The 21,296-nt window shown below is 42.0% G+C and overlaps 1 protein-coding gene and 1 pseudogene across 1 annotated transcript in view; one reads left to right on the forward strand and one right to left on the reverse strand.

Annotated features, from left to right (window-relative positions):
* LOC139417489 (glutamate receptor ionotropic, delta-1-like) overlaps positions 1 to 15,610 on the forward strand; it is a 346,221-nt gene extending 330,611 nt beyond the window's left edge. Inside the window, exons 13-16 of the mRNA XM_071166764.1 lie at positions 4,538 to 4,733; positions 6,410 to 6,576; positions 11,466 to 11,706; positions 14,285 to 15,610. Coding sequence (XP_071022865.1) covers positions 4,538 to 4,733; positions 6,410 to 6,576; positions 11,466 to 11,706; positions 14,285 to 14,716 — 1,036 coding nt within the window. The 3' untranslated portion in view covers positions 14,717 to 15,610. The remainder of the gene's footprint in view (positions 1 to 4,537; positions 4,734 to 6,409; positions 6,577 to 11,465; positions 11,707 to 14,284) is intronic.
* Positions 15,100 to 18,429, reverse strand: LOC139408462 (uncharacterized; annotated as a pseudogene).
* Between the last annotated feature and the right edge of the window lie 2,867 nt (positions 18,430 to 21,296).

Here is a 21,296-nt window from a genome sequence, read left to right on the forward strand (position 1 = left end):
GCAGATGTTAATGGGAGTGTAGCGAAATGCTTGTGCTTCTAGGTCCGACAGTGCAGTAATATCTAACAAGTAATCTAACAATTTCACAACAACTCCCTTATACACACAATGTAAGGGGATGGAATAAGAATATGTACATATATTCTAAATATGGATGAGTGTTGGCCGTGCGGCATAGGCAAGATGCAGTAGATGGTATAGAGTACAGTACAAACATATGAGATGAGTAATGGAGGGTATGTAAACATCATATAAAGTGGCATTGTTTAAAGTGACTAGTGACTAATTTATTACATCCAATTATTAATTATTGAAGTGGCTAGAGATTTGAGTCTGTATGTTGGCAGCAGCCACTCAAGGTTAATGATGGCTGTTTAACAATCTGATGGCCTTGAGATAGAAGCTGTTTTTCAGTCTCTCGGTCCCAGCTTTGATGCACCTGTACTGACCTCGCCTTCTGGATGACTGCGGGGTGAACAGGCAGTGGCTCGGGTGGTTATTGTCCTTGATCTTTTTGGCCTTCCTGTGACATCGGGTGATGTAGGTGTCCTGGAGGGCAGGTAGTTTTCCCCCGGTGATGCGTTGTGCAGACCGCACCACCCTCTGGAGAGCCTTACGGTTGTTTGCGGAGCAGTTGCCGTACCAGGCTGTGATACAGCCTGACAGGATGCTCTCAATTGTGCATCTGTAAGAGTTTGTGAGTGTTTTCGGTGACAAGTCACATTTTTTTCAGCCTCCTGATGTTGAAGAGGTGCTGTTGCGCCTTCTTCACCACGCTGTCTGTGTGGGTGGACCAATTCAGTTTGTCCGTGATGTGGACACAGAGGAACTTAAAACGTTCATCTTCTTTCATCACCTTCTCCACTACTGACCCGTCGATGTGGATAGGGGGTTGCTCCCTCTGCTGTTTCCTGAAGTCCACGATCATCTCCTTTGTTTTGTTGACGTTGAGTGTGAGGTTATTTTCCTGACATCACACTCCGAGGGCCCTCACCTCCTCCCTGTAGGCCGTCTCATCGTTGTTGCTAACCAAGCCTACCACTGTAGTGTTGTCTGCAAACTTGATGATTGAGTTGGAGGCGTGCATGGCCATGCAGTCGTGGGTGAACAGGGAGTACAGGAGAGGGCTGAGAATGCACCCTTGTGGGGCCCCAGTTTTGAGGATCAGTGGGGTGGAGATGTTGTTACCTACCCTCACCACCTGGGGGTGGCCCGACAGAAAGTCCAGAACCCAGTTGCACAGGGCGGGGTCGAGACCCAGGGTCTCGACCTTAATGATGAGTTTGGAGGGTACTATGGTGTTAAATGCTGAGCTGTAGTCGATGAACAGCATTCTTACATAGGTATTACTCTTGTCCAGATGGGTTAGGGCAGTGTGCAGTGTGATTGCGATTGCGACGTCTGTGGACCTATTGGGGCGGTAAGCAAATTGGAGTGGGTCTAGGGTGTAGATAGGGTGGAGGTGATATGATCCTTGACTAGTCTCTCAAAGCTCTTCATGATGACAGAAGTGAGTGCTATGGGGCGATAGTCATTTAGCTCAGTTACCTTAGCTTTCTCTGGAACAGGAACAATGGTGGCCCTCTTGAAGCATGTGTGCACAGCAGACTAGGATAGGGATTGATTGAATATGTCGATAAACACACCAGCCAGCTGGTCTGCGCATGCTCTGAGGACTCGGCTGGGGATGCCATCTGGGCCGGCAGCCTTGCGAGGGTTAACTCACGTTGGCCACGGTGAAGGAGAGCCCACATGTTTCGGTAGCGGGCCTTGTCAGTGGCACTGTATTGTCTTCAAAGCGAGCAAAGAAGTTGTTTAATTTTTCTGGGAGCAAGATGTCGGTGTCCATGGCTGGTTTTCTTTTTGTAATCCATGACTGACTGTAGACCCTGCCACAAACGTCTCATGTCTGAGCTGTTGAATTGCGACTCTACTTTGTCTCTATACTGACGCTTAGCTTGTTTGATTGCCTTGCGGAGGGAATTGCCACACTGTTTGTATTCGGTCATGTTTCCGGTCACCTTGCCGTGATTATAAGCCGTGGTTTGCGCTTTCAGTTTTGCGTGAATGCTGCCATCAATCCACGGTTTCTGGTTAGGGAAGGTTTTAATAGTCACTGTGGGTACAACATCACCAATGCACTTGCTAATAAACTCGTGTTGAATAGACCTGAGCACAGACGTTTCCAGGTTTAGTTTCTGTCTATAGGCAGGGAACAAATTTTTAAAAATGGAGTCGTGGTCAGATTTCCCAAAAGGAGCAGGAGGGCTTTGTATGCGTTGCGAAAGTTAGAGTAGCAATGATCCAGAATTCTGCCAGCTTGAGTCGCGCATTCAATTTGCTGATATAATTTAGGGAGCCTTGTTTTCAGATTAGCTTTGTTAAAATCCCCAGCCTCAGGATATATGGTTTCCAGTTTACATAGAGTCCAGTGAAGGTCTTTCAGGGCCGTCGAGGTGTCTGCTTGGGGGGGGGGGGGGGGGGGGGGGGATATACACGGCTGTGATTATAATCAAACAGAATTCTCTTGGTAGATTATGCGGTTGTATTTGATGGTAAGGAATTGTAAGGAATTCTAGGTCAGGTGAACAAAAGGACTTGAGTTCCTGTATTTTGTTATGATTACACCACAAATCTTTAATCATAAGGCATACACCCCCGTCCTTCTTCTTACCAGAGAGATGTTTGTTTCTGTCGGCGCGATGCGTGAAGAAACCGGGTGGCTGTACCGACTCTGATAACATATCCTAAGTGAGCCATGTTTCCGTGAAACAGAGAATGTTACGATCTCTGATGTCTCTCTGGAAGAGAGACATCGTCTACCTTGTTGTCAAGAGACTGGACATTGGTGAGTAGTTTGCTCGGGAGCGGTGAGCGATGTGCACGTCTATGGAGCCTGACCAGGAGGCCGCTCTGTCTGCCCCTTCTGTGGCGCCGTTGTTTTGGGTCGGCTACTGGGATTAAATCCGTTTTACTGGGTGGTGGTCCAAACAGAGGATCCGCTTCGGGAAAGTCGTATTCCTAGTCGTAATGTTGGTAAATTGACGGTGCTCTTATATCCAATAGTTCTTCCCGGCTGTATGTAATAAGACTTAAGATTTCCTGGGGTAACAATATAAGAGATAATACATAAAAATAAAAAAAATTCTACACAGTTTCCTAAGAATGCGAAGCGAGGCGACCATCTCTGTCAGAGCCATCATGAATTAATTCTTGGTCACCTTCTTGGTCACCTCCCTGACCGAGGCCCTTCTCCCCTGATTGCTCAGTTTGGCCGGGCGGCCAGCTCTAGGAAGAGTCTTGGTGTTTACAAACTTCTTTCATTTAAGAAATATTTTGGTACCCTTCCCCAGATTTGTGCCTCGACACAAACCTGTCAATTGGCTCTACGGACAATTCCTTCAACCTCATTGCTTGGTTTTTGCTCTGACATGCACTGTCAACAGCAGGAAGCCACCCAACAGCCTGCAGCAGGTAGCCTAGTGGTTAGAGCATTGGACTAGTAACCAAAAGGTTGCAAGATTGAATCCCTGAGCTGACAAGGTAAACATCTGTCGTTCTGCCCCTGAACAAGGCAGTTAATTAATCCACTGTTCCTTGGCCGTCAATGAAAATAAGTATTTGTTCTTAACTGACTTGCATAGTTAAATAAAGGTTAAAAAATTATAATGACAGATGTGTGCCTTTCCAAATTTACAACAGGTGGACTCCAATCAAGTTGTTGGAACACCTCAAGAATGATCAATGGAAGCAGGATGCACCTGAGCTGAATTTCGACTCTCATCGGCAGATGGTCTGAATTACTTATGCAAATAAGTTATTCAAGATTTTTTTTTTGCAAGAATTTCTTAAAACCTATTTTCGCATTGATTTTATGGGGCACTGTGTGCAGATTGATGAGGAAAATGTTATATTTCATTCATTTTAGAATAAGGCTGTAACATAACAAAATGTGGAAAAAGTGAAGGGGCCTGAATACTTTCCAAATGCACTGTACATATATTTGCAATAATCCTGTCCAATTGGCGTTCTTAACTTTTCCTGTCATGTATCTGAAAATACATGTATTGTACAGTGCACAAACAACACTGGAGAAGATACATTATTGAGTCTTATTTTTCAATTCTTATTTTTCTTTGACAAGGCATCAACACGGCATTTAACATCACCTATGCATTATTTTCTTCATCCCTTTCCAGCAAGTTAGAGGACTTGAAAAGATACAGAGGCACAAGTTCAAGTGCTAAAGGCGGTGTGGTTAAATTCCAGTTTCAGTTTTCTACTGGTATGCATTTAGAGGTGCTGTGTCCAAGTTACCCTGAAAATAGAACATTTGCATACCTGAAGTTACGCATTAGATCACAAATGCATGTAAGAAGCATAACTGGGGTGAGTTGGTTTAGAATGAATCCAGTGCACTGTGTATTCTTGAAAACGAAAAATGTATTGACAAATGCATCATTCTGGTCGCATAGGGCGTCCTTCAACAGCACACCTTACCCCACATGTAACCCATTTTCTTTGCTCCCTTCCATAGGACGTTCCAGGACTTGTCCAAGCAGATGGACCTAGCCTACGGAACAGTGAGAGACTCAGCCGTATACGAGTACTTCAGAGCCAAAGGCACCAATGCTCTGGAGCAGGACAGCACCTTCGCTGAGCTCTGGAGAACCATCAACAAGAACAACGGACATGAACACTCAGTCTCCAGCCCCTCTGAAGGCATTCGCAAGGTGAGCTCAGGAACAGCCTGAATTCATCGATTTCAGCAAAGTGGAGCCTCCTAACAATGTTTTTCCAGATGAGTGAAAATGATTGGTAGACGTTTTATTCTAAATCACTTCAGCTATACAAGCGAAAGTACTTTCAGGACGCACACAAAAACGGAACTATGCAGGGCATATTATGATGTCCGTAGAGAGACAATAGAATGGTGTGGCTTTTTACATTTTTCCTGATTAAAGTTAATGGTTCAGCTGAAATGAATATCTCAAAGCCTAGCACAAACATACAGCAGTACACAGACAAATCGACCTTAGAAATGTTTTAGTAATTAAACAAATTAGTTATAACAGAGTCTAGTCACACACGCTTGTCATTAAACATCAGGATGTTTTGAGCTGCTAATTGTCATTTGTTCAGCCAATACCCGTAGTGTTCTGCAGATACTTGGTGTAATGGTAAATTAAACCAGATTCTTAGTGAGGGAAATTGCTTAGTGTTTTTGTGCTTAAAATTAAATTATTGATATTTGTGTTGACAAGAGTAGAGTAATTTAACCAAATGTATAAGAGTCATTTGAACTGAGATGAAGTTCAGAGAAGTTCAGTGTGAATGGTAATTCAGAATAATCACAGTAATAAACAGACACACACACACACACACTCCCAGCAGGACACAGACAGAGTATCCTGAGGTATCTTCCATGAATTAAACCAGCAGAAAAACGTGTGTTCAAGGTTTAAAAATACTTCTTAAGTTTGCCCAACCAAAAAATGTATCAACCCTTACAAAAAATGTTTCATTAATTGTAATCCACATAATAGTTCACATCACAGGAGGTTGGTGGCACCTTAATTAGGGAGAATGGGCTCGTGGTAATGACTGGAGCGGAATCAGTGGAATGGTATCAAATTCATCAAACACATGGTTTCCAGGTGTTTGATGCCATTCCATCCGCTCGGCTCTGGCCATTATTATGAGCCGTTCTCCCCTCAGCAGCCTCCACTGGTTCACATTTCCTGTTACTGCAGGATTATTTTCCTGCTGTAGCAAACTGTTTCAAATTAAGATCCTACATCTGTATAGCCATTAAACCAAAAAGTATCTTAGTGATTTGAACTGAGATACTGTTCAGTGCGAATGGTAAATGAGAAGATTTAAGAATCCGATGGGAAATTACTTTTTTCTGACTTTCTTTTGGAGTTTAGTTTTGGAGTTTTCCTTCAGGACCTTGTGCAGTTCAACAAATATGTCTACAGACAGGTTGCTTAGAGTTCTATTTGGGAAATAATGACATTACCTTGAAATATCTGGGACTATTGGGAAAGCGCCAGGATAAACAGAGCAAAACAAATTCACACTCAGCAAGAATTTAAGAGATTCTGTTGCTGTTCTTGTTAGTCTGGATAAATTTCATGGTCAAGCGATCTGGCCAGACTACCGCTTTGTACCCTTATAACGCAGATGTGCCATGATCACTCCTACTGAAAACTACTTTGTTCACATTAGCTAATGCCACAGTGAACAGCACTGACTGGTTATGACTGACTGTCATGGACTTGAAAATAGACTCTGGTTAAGTTTGTGCTTAAGGCTGGTGATGCATGTGTGTTTCTATGTACATTTCTGTTTCCCCCATTTAGTCCGATCTCCCCTCAATGTAACCCCTGTGTATATCCTTCCCCAGGCGAAGAGAGATTCCTTTGCCTTCCTGTGGGACATGGCTGTGGTAGAGTATGCTGCTCTGACAGATGATGACTGCACCCTGACGGTGACCGGCAACAGTATGAGCAGTAAGGGCTATGGCCTGGCCCTGCAGCACGGCAGCCCTTACAGAGACCTCTTCTCCCAGAAGTGAGTGCCCCCTTCCCGCCAACCCATTACATACACCTATGCTATAACAAAGCTAAACCATGTCACAAATTCCAATGGTGGTTTTTCATTCAAATAAAGGCAGAGACTCAATTCTGAAGGAAACCACCCCATTCCGCCCCTGTCTCGCCCCCCTGGATGCCTCTTCCCAGAGCAAATCTGCAATCTGTATCAAGTTCTGCGCATCATGTTTCTTTAAATCCGTATCATGTTTCTGTCAATTATTGTGAATGACAATTCTTCAAGTTTTTCCAGTGAAAAGTCCACGCAGCATCTTCATGCCAACAATTAGATTTTAATCAGTTTCATTGGATTAGGCATTTAGATCTTGAGTTATGTACAGTCAATCAATCAAATGTATTTATAAAGCCCTTTTTACATCAGCCAATGTCACAAAGTACTGTACAGAACCCCAGCCTAAAACCCCAAACAGCAAGCAATGTAGATGTATAAGCACGGTGGCTAGGAAAAACTCCCTAGAAAGACCAGAACCTAGGAAGAAACCTAGAGACGAACCAGGCTCTGAGGGGTGGCCAGTCCTCTTCGGGCTGTGCCGGGTGGAGATTATAACAGAACATGGCCTAGATGTTCAAACAGTCATAGATGACCTGCAGTGTCAGATAATAATAATCGCAGTGGTTGTAGAGGGTGCAACAGGTCAGCACCTCAGAGTACAGTGTTGTTTCAAAGTACAGTGTTGTTTTAGTTATGTACTGTGAGCAAATTTGAGCACAGATTATGTTAACAAACTATAGAATAACTGTGTTTTGTTTTAATCAAAGTACATATTTTGCCTAGTGACGCACTGTTGAGTTTTGTGTGACCATTCACACAATCATCCTAAAATCTCATAAGAAATTAGGTGGTGTTTCTTTGTCTTACTGTAATGTTATATTATGCTATTATATTCTGTTCTGTTATGTTATGTAGAATACTATCCTTATGTGATCTTTCAGACATTAATTCAGCATTGATCTAACTTTATTTATTGAGTATCATTCTCCATTCATCGCTGAAATTCGCCAGAGTGGCTTGTTCTCTCGGAAGCCGAACAAGTAGACCGTGTGGAAAGTTGAGAATTCCGAACATGCAGTGCAGAAGTTTAGGATTTTTTGCAATCAAAAAGGGTTCCAAACCGCAGCCACTCCTTTAAATTAAATGTGTTTACCAGTTTGGCATGTCCCACATTATGTTTGTCCAACTTCTAGGAAGATTTTAATCCACATTTCCACCATCATTTATTTAACGAGGCATGTCAGTTAAGTCAGTTCTTATTTACAATGACCACCTATCCTAGCCAAAGCTGGATGACACTGGGCCAATTGTGCACTGCCCTATGGGACTCCTAATCACAGCTGGATGTGATACAGCCTGGATTTGAAGCAGGGACTATAGTGACACCTCTTGCGCTGAGATGCAGTGCCTTAGACCGCTACGCCACTCAGGAGCCATCATTGTAAAGCCCTAGTTATTTTGGGGAAATGCCTAATTTATTTCTAAAGGTGATTATTTATTTCATGTGATTAATAATAAATGTAAATTTTTCCCTCAGGTTTAAGGTCAACCCTGTTACGTAAACTTAAAGGGATGGTGCAAGATTTTGGCAATTAAGCCCTGAACTGATAGATAAATAGGGTATGTTTCTGCTTGCAGTTTGAAGTAAGTTGAAGGTAGTTTCGCGAGCCATTGCTGACTAGCATTAGCACAATGACTGGAAGTCTACCAGGACAGCTAGAATGCTTCTTTAAAAATGAACATTGAACATCTTATAGTCAAGTCATAGTGTCTTATAGTCAAGTCATAGTGTCAAGTCATAGTGTATTATTTTGTGCAAATTTCTGGTGTTTTGTGGTGAGAAACTGAGTGGATTGAGCATAACACACCAACTCTGTTACCCATAGGTAGATAGGCTAGAAATGTTTTAATCTAAGACGGTGGCCTGGAAAATGGTGACTATTTAAAATGAATTGGTTTTGAAACGGGTTAAACAAGCACTGCCAGCCTGATGATGAAAGACTACAGAGAGCCCATTAGTAAGCTTACGGTATGGATGAGAATGGATATAAGAGAATGATGGCAAAGTGGCTGAAACGTGAAGAAAGACAGTTCATCTCTCCCACCCAAGGTGATGGCTTCTCACAGGATCTTTATGTATCCCCATTCACAACCACACACACCACATAAGGTACTGAACTGTATATTCACACTTACCTATGTCATTCCACAAATTCAGTGCCTTTTAGGTAGTATATTGTTAGTGTAATTCTATCAGAAACATCTATTTATTTCACCTAATTTGAATATTCTATCATAAAGAGTATATGTTCAACTTCATAACAAACATGTTTTCCCATCTCCAGAGATATAAAAACATACTATAAAAGACAACTATTAAAGTGACATGGTTGACCGTAATAGGGTTGGTAATTTCAACTTAAATCAGCAATAACTCCCCTTGTGACAGAGGGGACGGGCGCTTGTTGTGAGCAACAAGGAGGGGAAATTGAATGCAAGCTTAACACAAACATTGACCTTGCTAAAACATTTAGGACTGTTGTTAATCTTCTCATATGGCCAGTATGATATAACACAACATGGTTTTTACACTGGGTACAGTTTAGGGGTAGGTTAAGGGCTGTTACGGTGACCGTATTACCGCCACACTGGCAGTCATGACCGCAGTCAAATTCCATGTGAACGTTTAGTCATGGTAACTAGGCTTCTCCAAGCTCTGATGCTGCTGATGGTCATAGTAGCCTACCTACTAACTGCCTGGTACTCAGCACTCTATTGTCCCACTAATCACTCTGACATCAATGAAAACATAATCGAAAATCAAATTAAACACTTCATGAGAGCCTATGAGCAACATAGGCAATGCAGTTGCGTGAGAAAAGTTGATGAGTTTGATGGCCTCTATTAAAAAGAGGAGGATCCCATCAGCTTTCTATAGGCTAGGGCTACAATATTTATTTCTCAACTTTCTTAATATTAGAGGAGGATCCCATCAGCTTTCTATAGGCTAGGGCTACAATATTTATTTCTCAACTTTCTTAATATTAAGCACATTGCTTCGCTTTACAACAGGAGTATAGTCTACCTGGCTGGCATGAAAATTAACAACAGGTTAAGTGCCCTCCATTCGCTATGTAAGTACATAGATGACAGTATTTTTTCCCCTACCCCTGGAAAATCCTTTTCACCATAAAAATGCACCTTTATAATAAAGCATTACATGCATAATCGCATTTGCGGTCACTTTTGAGTGATTTCCCTCTAATTGATTGCACTTTGGAACATTTGGGCCTATAGCCTACTGCCTGATGAGCATTGCTGTGCTTATAGTTGTGAAGAAATAACCTACTAGTTTATCAACATTTTAAGATAAACAGTCTGATCTGTTGCATTAGTCTCATTGCTTTTAAAATGTTTTTTGATGAGAGTGGTTGTATTAATTTGGGCCGACTCATCTTGTTGACTGACAAAAAGTGAATGTGGACAGTTCTTCTAACATCTTCAATATGCACCTTGGAATTCAATAAGATGGATGCAGCAGTTGCATCCCCGATGTGTCTGTCTTCACTTGTAGTGTACTTAAGATCTCAGATGCCTGTCAGAAGGACATGGCGGGCATTGGCTAATAGGAATTGAGATATCTGAGAGAGCCATGTGAGTGAGAGGTGCTTCGGAGCACAGCGATTGGCAGCCGGGAGAAGGGAATTATAACTATTATATTCAGCCCTAGGGCACAATGGCCACTTTGGCCGCTAAAGGCGTGGATTTTTTTAGCAGGCATTACAGCCACTCAAGGGGGATGCCGCCAGAAAATTCAAGTCCAGGTAAGAATATTATCAAGTGCTTGTCAACTTGGGAATGAGAGACTGATGAGTTGTGTGCAGCCTACGTAAGAAACAAAGCAGAGCTCATTTCTTTCCAGTCACTTTATTCAAATCATCATTAGAGTCACGTCATGCAGCCTTAGAATGTTTTAAAAATCAAAACAAGTAGCCCAACGTTTGTATCACAACTAAACAACTCTAAATTAAGCATAAAGGAGGACCTGTTTGTTTGTTAACCGCTCAACACAGAATAGCCACCGCATATGCGCACTTCCTCAGAAATCATTTGGAGAAAATATCATTTCTATTTGATTCAGCTATGTTCAATTGTATTTTTCATGCTATAAAATAATATAAAATAATGCCACGGAATTCAAAGCAAATCTTGTCTGGTAAATTAACTGGTGTAGCCCACAGCCATATGGCATAGCCAGATTAGGGCCTAACATAAGGACAACTCGTGACTTGTTATTCTGAAATAGACTACATTTTATTCATATCATGTTTCTTTTGAACTGTCAAAAATAAATAATAGATTTATTGTGAATGGTGTAGGCTTTTTAAAATGTAGATGTTCCAACGGTCTGCATCAGTGGCTAAATGTATTAATGTTAATTAACGGTCAATTACCACGAGGCCGGCAGTTATTTGCTTGACAATCACCGGCTGACCAAATTTCATGACTGCCACAGCCCTAGGTAGGTTACACAGTAACTTCTCTACATTGCATTATTTTACATTAATTAAACATCCCTACTGGGCAAACACTGGTTGAATTAACGTTGTTTAAACATCATTTCAATGAAATGACATTGAAGCAATGTGGAATAGACATTGAATTGATGTCTGTGCCCAGTGGGTCTCCTCTACCAGTAATCTGTCATTTTCACAACTGAGTCCAATGTAATTCTCTCTATTTAATTTAATCCTATCACAACTGTTTGAATAGGGAATTCGCTCTAGCGCGCTACTCATCCAAGTGCTTTCAGTGCAGACAAAGAACAATAAAACTCTTATATCTGTGTTTGTCAGGATCCTGGAACTGCAGGAGAAAGGGGACCTGGACATCCTGAAGCAGAAATGGTGGCCCAGGAAGGGCCGCTGCGACCTGGACAGCCACTCAGAGGCCCAGCCAGAGGGCAGGGCTCTGAGGCTCCACAGCTTCGCTGGGGTGTTCTGCATCCTGGCAGCAGGGCTGCTGCTGGCTTGCCTGGTGGCCGCACTGGAGACCTGGTGGAGCAGCAACCACTGCCGGCGAGAGCAGCCCAAAGAGGTGACCGAGAAAGCAGCCCCGACCCAGGGCCCAGACTCACTGCTGCCCCTCCCCAGGCCCAGGCCGAGACCCAGACCCCCGGGTCCCCCGGTCCTGCCCAGAGATGCCACTGCCACACTCTACTTTATGGATCCAGGCACAGACACCAGCCACGATTTAGTAGAGCTCCAGTACACACAGTTATAGGTGTGCCCTAACAATAGTCCAAATTGATGTGATCGTTTCATCTTGTCTTTGGGTGGGAGAGAAGTCAGTTTGGGTAGTCTGTTTGAAGCGCTTCCTCTCTCCATTTTTTGTATTTCAAAAGAGCCTTGGAGGGATTATTCAGAAACGTTAACATGCAATTAACTGCTTGTTTTTGCTTGTTTCTGCTGAAAAGTGAAAATTCATTATCATCATCATTTTCATGGATGGCAATAATGATGACAGCAAAAAAATGAAAAATGACAACAATTATGTTGGTCAACTAATTCAACAACGTTGTACTTCTGGGTAGATATGTGCTGCCTCAGTCGTGCAAACGCTCCTTTTAGCTCATCCATTCAAGTCTTACTGCTTTCAAATAGCTTTTTCAAAGCACCTGCAAGAGACTGAACAGCCTCTGTGGATATGGTGTCCAGAGATCAAAGGCTTGACATGGATCCCTAAACTAAAGTGTGAGCAAACAAGATGCTAGCTTTGACTTGTCTGTTTGATTGGACGATACAATAATGCAAAAAGAGAACATTAAAAAAAGCACTTAATGTAAGAATATTGTCATGATTGCTACATATTATTAATGGAGTATTAGATTAAAGAGTGATGACCTAAACGGTCCCCCTTTATTTGAAGTGCATCATATGAAGGCTTCACAAAGCATTCATATAGGCTTTATAAGCACTACTACATAAATGGGTCACAAATCATTTATAACTGCATTTCATGCTTTATACATGATTTATAAATGTGAACAAATAAATGGATGGTTATGTCACACAGTTATGCCACATTATGAATCTTTATAGAGCATTGTAATGTAGCATAGCCTTTTTAATAAGAAGGTCACATTCAAGATCCCTGAGCGAGAGTTAAAAAATGAGGCTCTAGGTTTGATATGTATCACTGCAGTTGTTCAGTAAAGCAATATACTTACCTTGGTATCAAAGTGTGAGTGTTCAGTCATTACAAGCATGATATACTGTTTGTAGTGCTTTATGAAGCCTTCAAAAGATGCACTTCAAATAAAACGGGACTTTTAAACATTACCCATTTAATGTCCGATAGTGTAATACTCCATTATAAATTTGCCATGAGATGTCATAACCTATCATGACCTTCAATGGCAGGTGTTCTTTCAGTCTTATGACAGCGACCGCGCATATGCAGGCAATATGACAACAATTTGCAGTACATTGTGCCCTGGTACATAATAATCCCTGGTAATTCTGAGTGACGTCTTATTGCAATTATATGTCAATGTCCGGATTCACAGCCATGCTGGTTATTTACGTACTGTATGATTGTCTGTGATCCTGTGCAGGTCACTAAGGACTACAGTCTGGAAAGGGTTTCTGGTCCATTGACATATAATGGTATTACAAGTGCTTCACCGGAAGGCAGGCGTGACATGTGGACAGACAGAGAGAGAGACTGGGAGGAGGCAGAGACTTTTGACACAGGTCAGGAGAGACCTGAGATATATGGGGCACTGTATGGGGTTGGGGAAATGGGGGGTCAGATAGGGTTGGGTGGGGCATGGGCAATGGATAGGAGTAGATATGTATCGCTTCACCAGTCATCTCACTCCATGGTCTCTCCTGTTGTTTGGTGTTTCGTCTTTGTGGTATGATTTAAACATTGTGAGAAATGTTGGAACAATGAGAGGAAGGAGAAGCAGCCAAGAGGCCATATGTTTGGCTGTGTTTTCCTATGCAGTAGATTTTTCTGCAGAATCTATTACCCTTAACATTTCTTTTGGCACCTGTGGCTGCTTCTCACCCCCAAATTACACATTTCGGAGTATTGAATGACAAAAAATACAGTCAGACTTTCAACAAATGATTTATTGAAATGATTGAAAGTCCTTGTCTCCTACATTTAGTCTATCCTGTTCCATAAAGTGTGATGCATTGACATTGTACAGTATGACCATCTGAACCAGTCATTTTATAAGGATGCTTTTCGTGCAGTAGTGTGCTGCATATATACATACATTTCAAGAAAGGCTTTCTACTGGAGGAGACATGTTTAGAAATTACACATTAAATCATTTGGTTTTATGTTGCACCATTACGCCTTGATTTTGCAGCTTAGCTTGTGGTTATAGCATAGTGTTGACGCTGAATAATATGGATTTGAAGTAATTCAACATTCAAGTTCATAATATTCAAATTGGAAATGTAGTGTCAACAATGTGGATAATTAATCATGTTGTTAAATCAAACGATTTCTGATCACTGCTTCTTTCTTTCTCAACCCCATCTCACTTTTCACGTTTCTTGCACTTTTCATCCCTTACAACCTGTGTATCTCTCTCTCTCTCTCCCTCTCTCTCTGTCCCTCTCTCTCTGTCCCTCTCTCTCTCTGTCCCTCTCTCTAGGACAAAGAGGTGAATCTAGAGCAGGTCCACCAGCGTTTGAACAGCCTCCTAGACGAGGACATGGCGCACAAGCAGCTGGCGGGCCAATCTATCGAGATCTCTGCCCTGGACATCGGCAGCATGCAGCCCAGCCAGTCCCTGGAAGGCCTGCCTTCACGGGACCACTACCCAGGCCACCACAGGGGGTCGCTCTCTGTGACCACCTTCCTCCAGGAGGGACATGGGGCAGGAAGGACACTCGGCAGGGGCACTGGCAGAACCCTCCCCCTACCCCTCAGCAGCGCCACCATGCCCTCTATCCGCTGCAAACACAGGGCGCCCAACGGGGGGCTCTTCCGACAGAGCCCCGTCAAGACGCCAATGTCATACCAGTCAGTGCCCGGAGGACCCATTCCAGAAGCCATTGATGGAAACCACGGGACTTCCATCTGAGCACTCAGCCTCAGCCCAATCACAGACACTTAAACCCCATTTATATCTGGTTCTAGCATGCATTCTTTGTTCTGATGCTGTCCACATTCTGATTGTGCCTACATTTTTAGACAGGTGTAGACGATTAAAAGACACATTGTGATCTGATTGTGATCTGGATATCTTACAAATGTAAACAGATCTGGACAGTGTCTTAGAATTAAAAATATATATATATTTTGAAAGAATATCTGTCATATAATTTGCTTACATGGAGGGTCCAGGAAGTCTGGTCACAATGCAGACACAGTGGATGGATAAGAGACACATTTTAACACCATGTGCATGTGCACAACACCAGATGCATGTCTGAAAATGTGGGTCCAATCAGAATGTGGACAAGATCAGGACACAGGATGCATGTTAAAACCAGGTATTAATGGGGCTTCAGGCTCGGCTGTGGTGAGCTATACAGAGTGAATGGTGAGAGGGAATGTAAATATGAATGGCAAGAAAATGTTTTTTTACCGCTGAAGAATTATGTAGGAAAACAACTTGTGGAAAAGGACTTTCATGTACATATTTGTAATTATGGACATCAAGAGTTGAGGTAAAATTTAAAAAAAAGTGTATTTTGAATATTCTCAATTTTTTAAAGTTGAGTTTAAAAAACAGATACAAAAGTATTAAAACATGACTGTTTGATTGGATTTGTAAATTTTGTTCTAAATTAATAAAGGTGATAATTCCTTGTGGTTGTTTTCTAAGTGCCAAGTTCAAAGATGTTTTCTTTCAAATGAACATTATATGAATGTATCCAATTTATGAAAAGACACTAACTTCACACTTCAAAGACAGTGGAAAGAGTTGATTTGTTTAGTATGAAAACAATAAAAAAACATGATAAAGTTCAAACTGTGTAGGCTACTTTGAGCCGTGTTAAGCATGTTGTTTTTGTAAAATCATAATTTATGAATTTATTTATATATGTATGAGTGAGTGGCCATGTCTGAATACCCATACCTATATAGTAAACATTTTAAGTAGGCCTATGTGAAAATATTACGTTTTATAGTATATTACAGGCATAGTAAATACATTTTTCCTCAATAAAGTAGCTATCGCCACCTGACTGTCAGAAGGGGGGAAGGAGAAAAGTAGTTGAGTGTCATCTGCATAGAAATTATAGGAAAGACCATGTGAGGATATGACAGAGACGAGTGACTTGGTGTATATAGAGAAGAGTGGAGGGCCTATAACCAAGCCCTGGGGGACACCAGTAGTGGGAGTATGTGATGCGGACACAGATCCTTTCCAGTTCACCTGGTAGGAGTGGCCTGCCAGGTAGGATGCAATTCAAGAGTGTGCAGAGCCTGAGACGCCCAGCCCTGAGAGGGTGGAGAGGAGGATCTGATGGTTCAAGGTGTTGAAGGCAGCAGATAGATCTAGGAGGATGAGAACAGAGGAGACAGAGTCAGCCTTGGCAGTGTGGAGAGTATCCGTGACACAGAGAAGAGCAGTCTTGTTTGAGTGACCCATCTTGAAGCCTGACTTGTTAGGGTCAAGAAGATCATTCTGAGAGAGATAATTAGAGAGTTGATCAGGGACAGCACACTCAAGTGTTTTGGAAAGACCAGAAACAAGGGACACGGGTCTATAGTTTTTGAAGTCAGATAAGTCGAGTGTTGATTTCTTGAGGAGGGAAGTGACTCTGGCCATTTTGAAGACAGAGGGGACGCAGCCAACGGTCAGGGATGAGTTAATGAGGGAAGTGAGGAATGGGAGAAGGTCTCCAGTGATGGTCTAGAGAAAGGAGGGGGTTGGGGTCGAGCGGGCAGCCAGACCTCACCAGTCACAGGATTTCATCTGGAGAGAGAGTGGAGAAAGAGGTCAAGGCATAGGGTAGTTCTGTGTGAGTGGGACCAGTGGATTCAATAGGCTGAGTGAATGAGGAGCCAATGTCGTCAACCTTCATTTCAAAGTGGTTGACAAAGTCGTCCACAGAGAAGGAGAAGGGAGGGCAAGGGGGTGTAGGAATAAGGAGGGAGGAGAAGGTGGATAAGATTTTCCTAGGGTTAGAGTGATATAAAGTGGCTTTAGCAGTGTATACAGAGGAAGAGAAGATAGAGAGCTGGGAGTAAAAGGATGATAGGTCCTCTGGAAGTGTAGTTTTCCCTCATTTTCACTCAGCTACCCACAGCCCTGTTCTGTAAGCTCTCAATGGGTCACTCAGACATGAAGCAGGAGGAGAGGGTCGAGCCGGCCAAGAGGAAAGGGGACAGTGCGAGTCATATGATGCGGAAAGGGAGGACAGTAGGGTCAAAGAGGCAGAATCAGGAGACAGTAGTGAGAAGAATTTAGCAGAAGGGAGAGATATAAGAGTAGAGAGTAGTGGGGGAGAGAGCCCGAAGATTGCTATGGCACATGACCATCTAGGTAGTGGCAGAGTGGCTAAGGTTGGAGGAAAGTGAGACCTGGAGGGGGTAGGGGCTGAGTGGCTAGGGTTGGAGGAAAGGGAGACAGAAAAGCAAACAAAGTAGTGATCAGAGACCTGGAGGGGGGTTGCAGTGAGATTAGTAGGTGAACAGCCTCTTGTAAAGGTGAGGTCAAGCGATTTGTCTGCCTTGTGAATTGGAGGGGATTGGGAAGGGTGAGGTCAAATGAGGGAAGGAGGGGAAATAGAGAGTTGAAAAGAAATGAATTGAAGGCAGACGTTGGGAGGTTGAAGTCGCCAAGTACGAAGAGCGGTGAGCCATCGTCAGGAAATTAGCTTATCAAGGTGTCAAGCTCATTGAGGAACTCTCCAAGTGCACCTGGTGGGCAATAGATGACAACCATGTTAAGCTTGAGTGAACAAGTGACAGTGACAGCATGGAATTCAAATGAGGAGATGGACAAGTGAGAGAGGGAGAAAATAGAAAATCTCCAGTTAGGAGAAATGAGTAGCCCTGTGCGAACACCACAACGACCAGATGCTCTTGGGACTATGAGAGAAAACGTAGTCAGATGAAGAGAGAGCAGCTTCTTGTCTCTGGCAGGGCAAAAAAAGTCAAGGGACTGAAGGGCAGCACAGGCTGAGATGAACTCCGCATTCTTGACCGCAGATAGGCAGCTCCAAACACTGCCAGAGACCCGGAATTCTAATTGGGTTGTCCGCTCAGAGTACACTAAATTAGAAGGGTTGTAGCCAAGGGGTGGGAAGCGCCTGCAAAGCCTACAGGGAGAGGAGAGAACATGTATAGAACACACACACATAGTTGCCAAAGCTACAAAAGAGGAAAATTAGATCACCTAAAAATGACTAGATAAGATACTCAAGTGATAGAGTGGCGTGGAGCTTTCCTCCTTTTCCTTCCTCGAGGAACTCCGCAGAACAACTCGGGGGGATGCCCTGTACCCAAATTAACAAAGGCAGGAATCAATGCAATTGCACATTAGATGACACATTTGTAGGATAGGTAAGGCTACTATGTTGATATTTGTCACTTACTGGATTTGCTTTAACTAAACAGTACGTTCTACAGTAAATAGTATGTAGTACAATTTGTAGGCTACACAGTATGCAGTGGGCGCCTAACTTGAAGGGGGGGTCATGACCCCCACAATATTAGAGGCTAGCCAATTTGACCCACTAACTAATATACAGTACCATGATGAATTTGATGGATTGGAAATTATTTTCCAACGGTAGCTACTGGCTTTCTGCGGCTTTACAGTATACAGTAATACTCCATTCATTCCTCATTTTATGAGTGATCCCCCAACCAACAATTATGCTTTTGGTTTGGCCCGGTCCTCAAAGGCCGTGGTTTGTGAAGGGAAAAAAGTTGAGCAAGGCTTGCAAGAAGAACGGAGCAATAGTTTCACTCTGTCTTTCTCTCTCCTCTTTCTTCTTAACAAAGCCTTAATTCTGTGCGCTAACGTGTAACAAAATGAAGTAAAGTCACATTTGGTAAATTCATAAGCACGAATAGTAGTTATATAGAAAATTACATTTTGGGGAAAATATTTCTATTGTGAAATGACTAGATAATAATCGTGTGGAAGCACTATTTCTCAAATTAATTGGTAACATTATATTAGCCTCATTTTTGTGAGTTCAAAGACAACTTTGGTAGTATTATAAACTTAGAAACAACTTGTTTCTAGTAGGCTACATAATTAGAGAAGGGCTGTTTCTCTGAACCTCAGGCAGTAGGTTCAAGCGAGCCTGTTTTTCTCCCCAGTCAGATGCAGCCTGCCTGTCTCATAGACTCTGACTAGCAGCAGAAACCTATGCTCCTTATTTATTTAGAAAACAAATGTGAAAGCCCAAATTGTGGGGGGAAAGCACTCATCAGGTTTATGCAACATAATAATCACCATAACAACATTTCCAGGGCCACATTTATATTTTATTTTAATTGAGAAAATCTAAAAAATAAATCCCCCCCAGCCTAGTCTTTAGTGATAGAGATGCATTTGTCATTGCACAGCAGTAAGCTTCTAATTTCTCCTTTATTTCATTTATTTCAATATAGAAGGGAAACCAGGTACTGGTGTTTGTATGTACTGTTTCTTGATGAGTAAAAGCTATTCTTATACCATATTTTTTTAGTAACAATAGTAGCTGTTCATTCAATTGGGGGAGGTGAGGGGCATGGAGAGGGTGCATGACTGAAAATGTTTGGGAAGCACTGATCAACTTATCACAAATACAGATGGGAAACCCAAAGCTTCAGCCTACTGTATTTATGTATAGCCTTTATGCTTTATTAGTTGGGCTACAGGTGATTATGCTTATTGCTAAATAACAAACCAGCCTGATAATATACACCAATATTTAGTCAGGCAAAGTTTTGGAGGGGGAAATTACATTTTAATGGTGTCACCAGAATTGTATTGTAATTAGAAAAGTCACCAGGGCTACGTTCAGTAAAAAAAAAACATAATGCAACGTCCAGTTAAACGGAAACAGTGCTGTTCTGAACGACCAGTTGAAAAATGGGGAGGGATTGGGTTGTGGGTTCAAAATGTACCGCTACCCTTCAAATATGTCACTCGTTGCTTCAAGCGACACCCTGCCACACCCACCAAACATAGGCTAACTCAAAGTCTGTTCAAGAACGTTGAAGAACGTTTTGGGCAAACGTGTCGTTCAGTACAAGCCATTACGCAATGTAGCAAAGGTTGAATGGAACTGGGCCCACCCCAGAACTGACTTTCTCACAGTCGTCCTACAAAAAAATTGTCAAGTAGACCAACAGTTTAAAGTAATGCAGAAATTATTGGTATTTCAGTTCTTATTTGGATATATTGACCAAATTATCAAGAAAGTTCAGGATGCGTTTTCCCTTTAAAAGATACCCCAAAACAACCATTTCACAGCTATACATTTTTTTAGCATGTCCCCGGACCACCCTATAAGGTTGTTGACCCCGGAACCCATTGCCAGCCCCCCAATATGCAACAGAATGTTATGACCTTCGTATACAGTTTTAGTAGTTAGTAAGACAGATTTCAGATATTGCCTATGTCTTCAAGATTGTGAGATGGGTTGTGATATCAGGTCTGTCCTCAAAATATCTCTTCATGCAACATGTTGTTACTTATGTGATTATATAAATGTGTTTTAATTTAGATCAAGGTTTAATATTCATAGCACCACCACCATAATGTGTTTCTGTCCTATTTACAGTATCTCACATTAATCGGCTCTCAGAAGCTGTCAAAATGTACATTGAGATATCGCTTTTCTATGGGTGTATACATTTTATTTCACACATGTCGCTTTTCTATGGGTGTATACATTTTATTTCACATGTCGCTTTTCTATGGGTGTATACATTTTATTTCACACATGTCGCTTTTCTATGGGTGTATACTTTTTATTTCACACATGTCGCTTTTCTATGGGTGTATACATTTTATTTCACACGTCGCTTTTCTATGGGTGTATACATTTTATTTCATACATGTCGCTTTTCTATGGGTGTATACATTTTATTTCACACATGTCGCTTTTCTATGGGTGTATACATTTTATTTCACACACGTCGCTTTTCTATGGGTGTATACATTTTATTTCACACATGTCGCTTTTCTATGGGTGTATACATTTCATTTCACACGTCGCTTTTCTATGGGTGTATACATTTCATTTCACACATGTCGCTTTTCTATGGGTGTATACATTTCATTTCACACATGTCGCTTTTCTATGGGTGTATACATTTTATTTCACACACGTCGCTTTTCTATGGGTGTATACATTTTATTTCACACATGTCGCTTTTCTATGGGTGTATACTGAACACGTACACATATGTATTATCATCAGTACTCATCAATATAATGGGTAAAAGGCAAACAGTTTACCATACCTGCCTTGGAATTTATACAAAAAAGTTTCTAGCTATTTGCATTGATCCCCACTGCATGTGGAAGTTTTCTTCAACTACAGATGGAAAAGATTCAACGATAGTGATATGGGAACCGAACGGCTGAATGGCTGTTTACCAATGTGGAATAGAAAGTCCTTGAGGAGTAAAACATTCTTTAACTGTCAGTCAAAGAGGAAAACAACATGTTCTCATTTCGAAATCCATTAGAGGGCCTTGCT

This window comes from Oncorhynchus clarkii, chromosome 1 (assembly GCF_045791955.1).
Source record: "Oncorhynchus clarkii lewisi isolate Uvic-CL-2024 chromosome 1, UVic_Ocla_1.0, whole genome shotgun sequence".
NCBI lineage: Eukaryota > Metazoa > Chordata > Actinopteri > Salmoniformes > Salmonidae > Oncorhynchus > Oncorhynchus clarkii.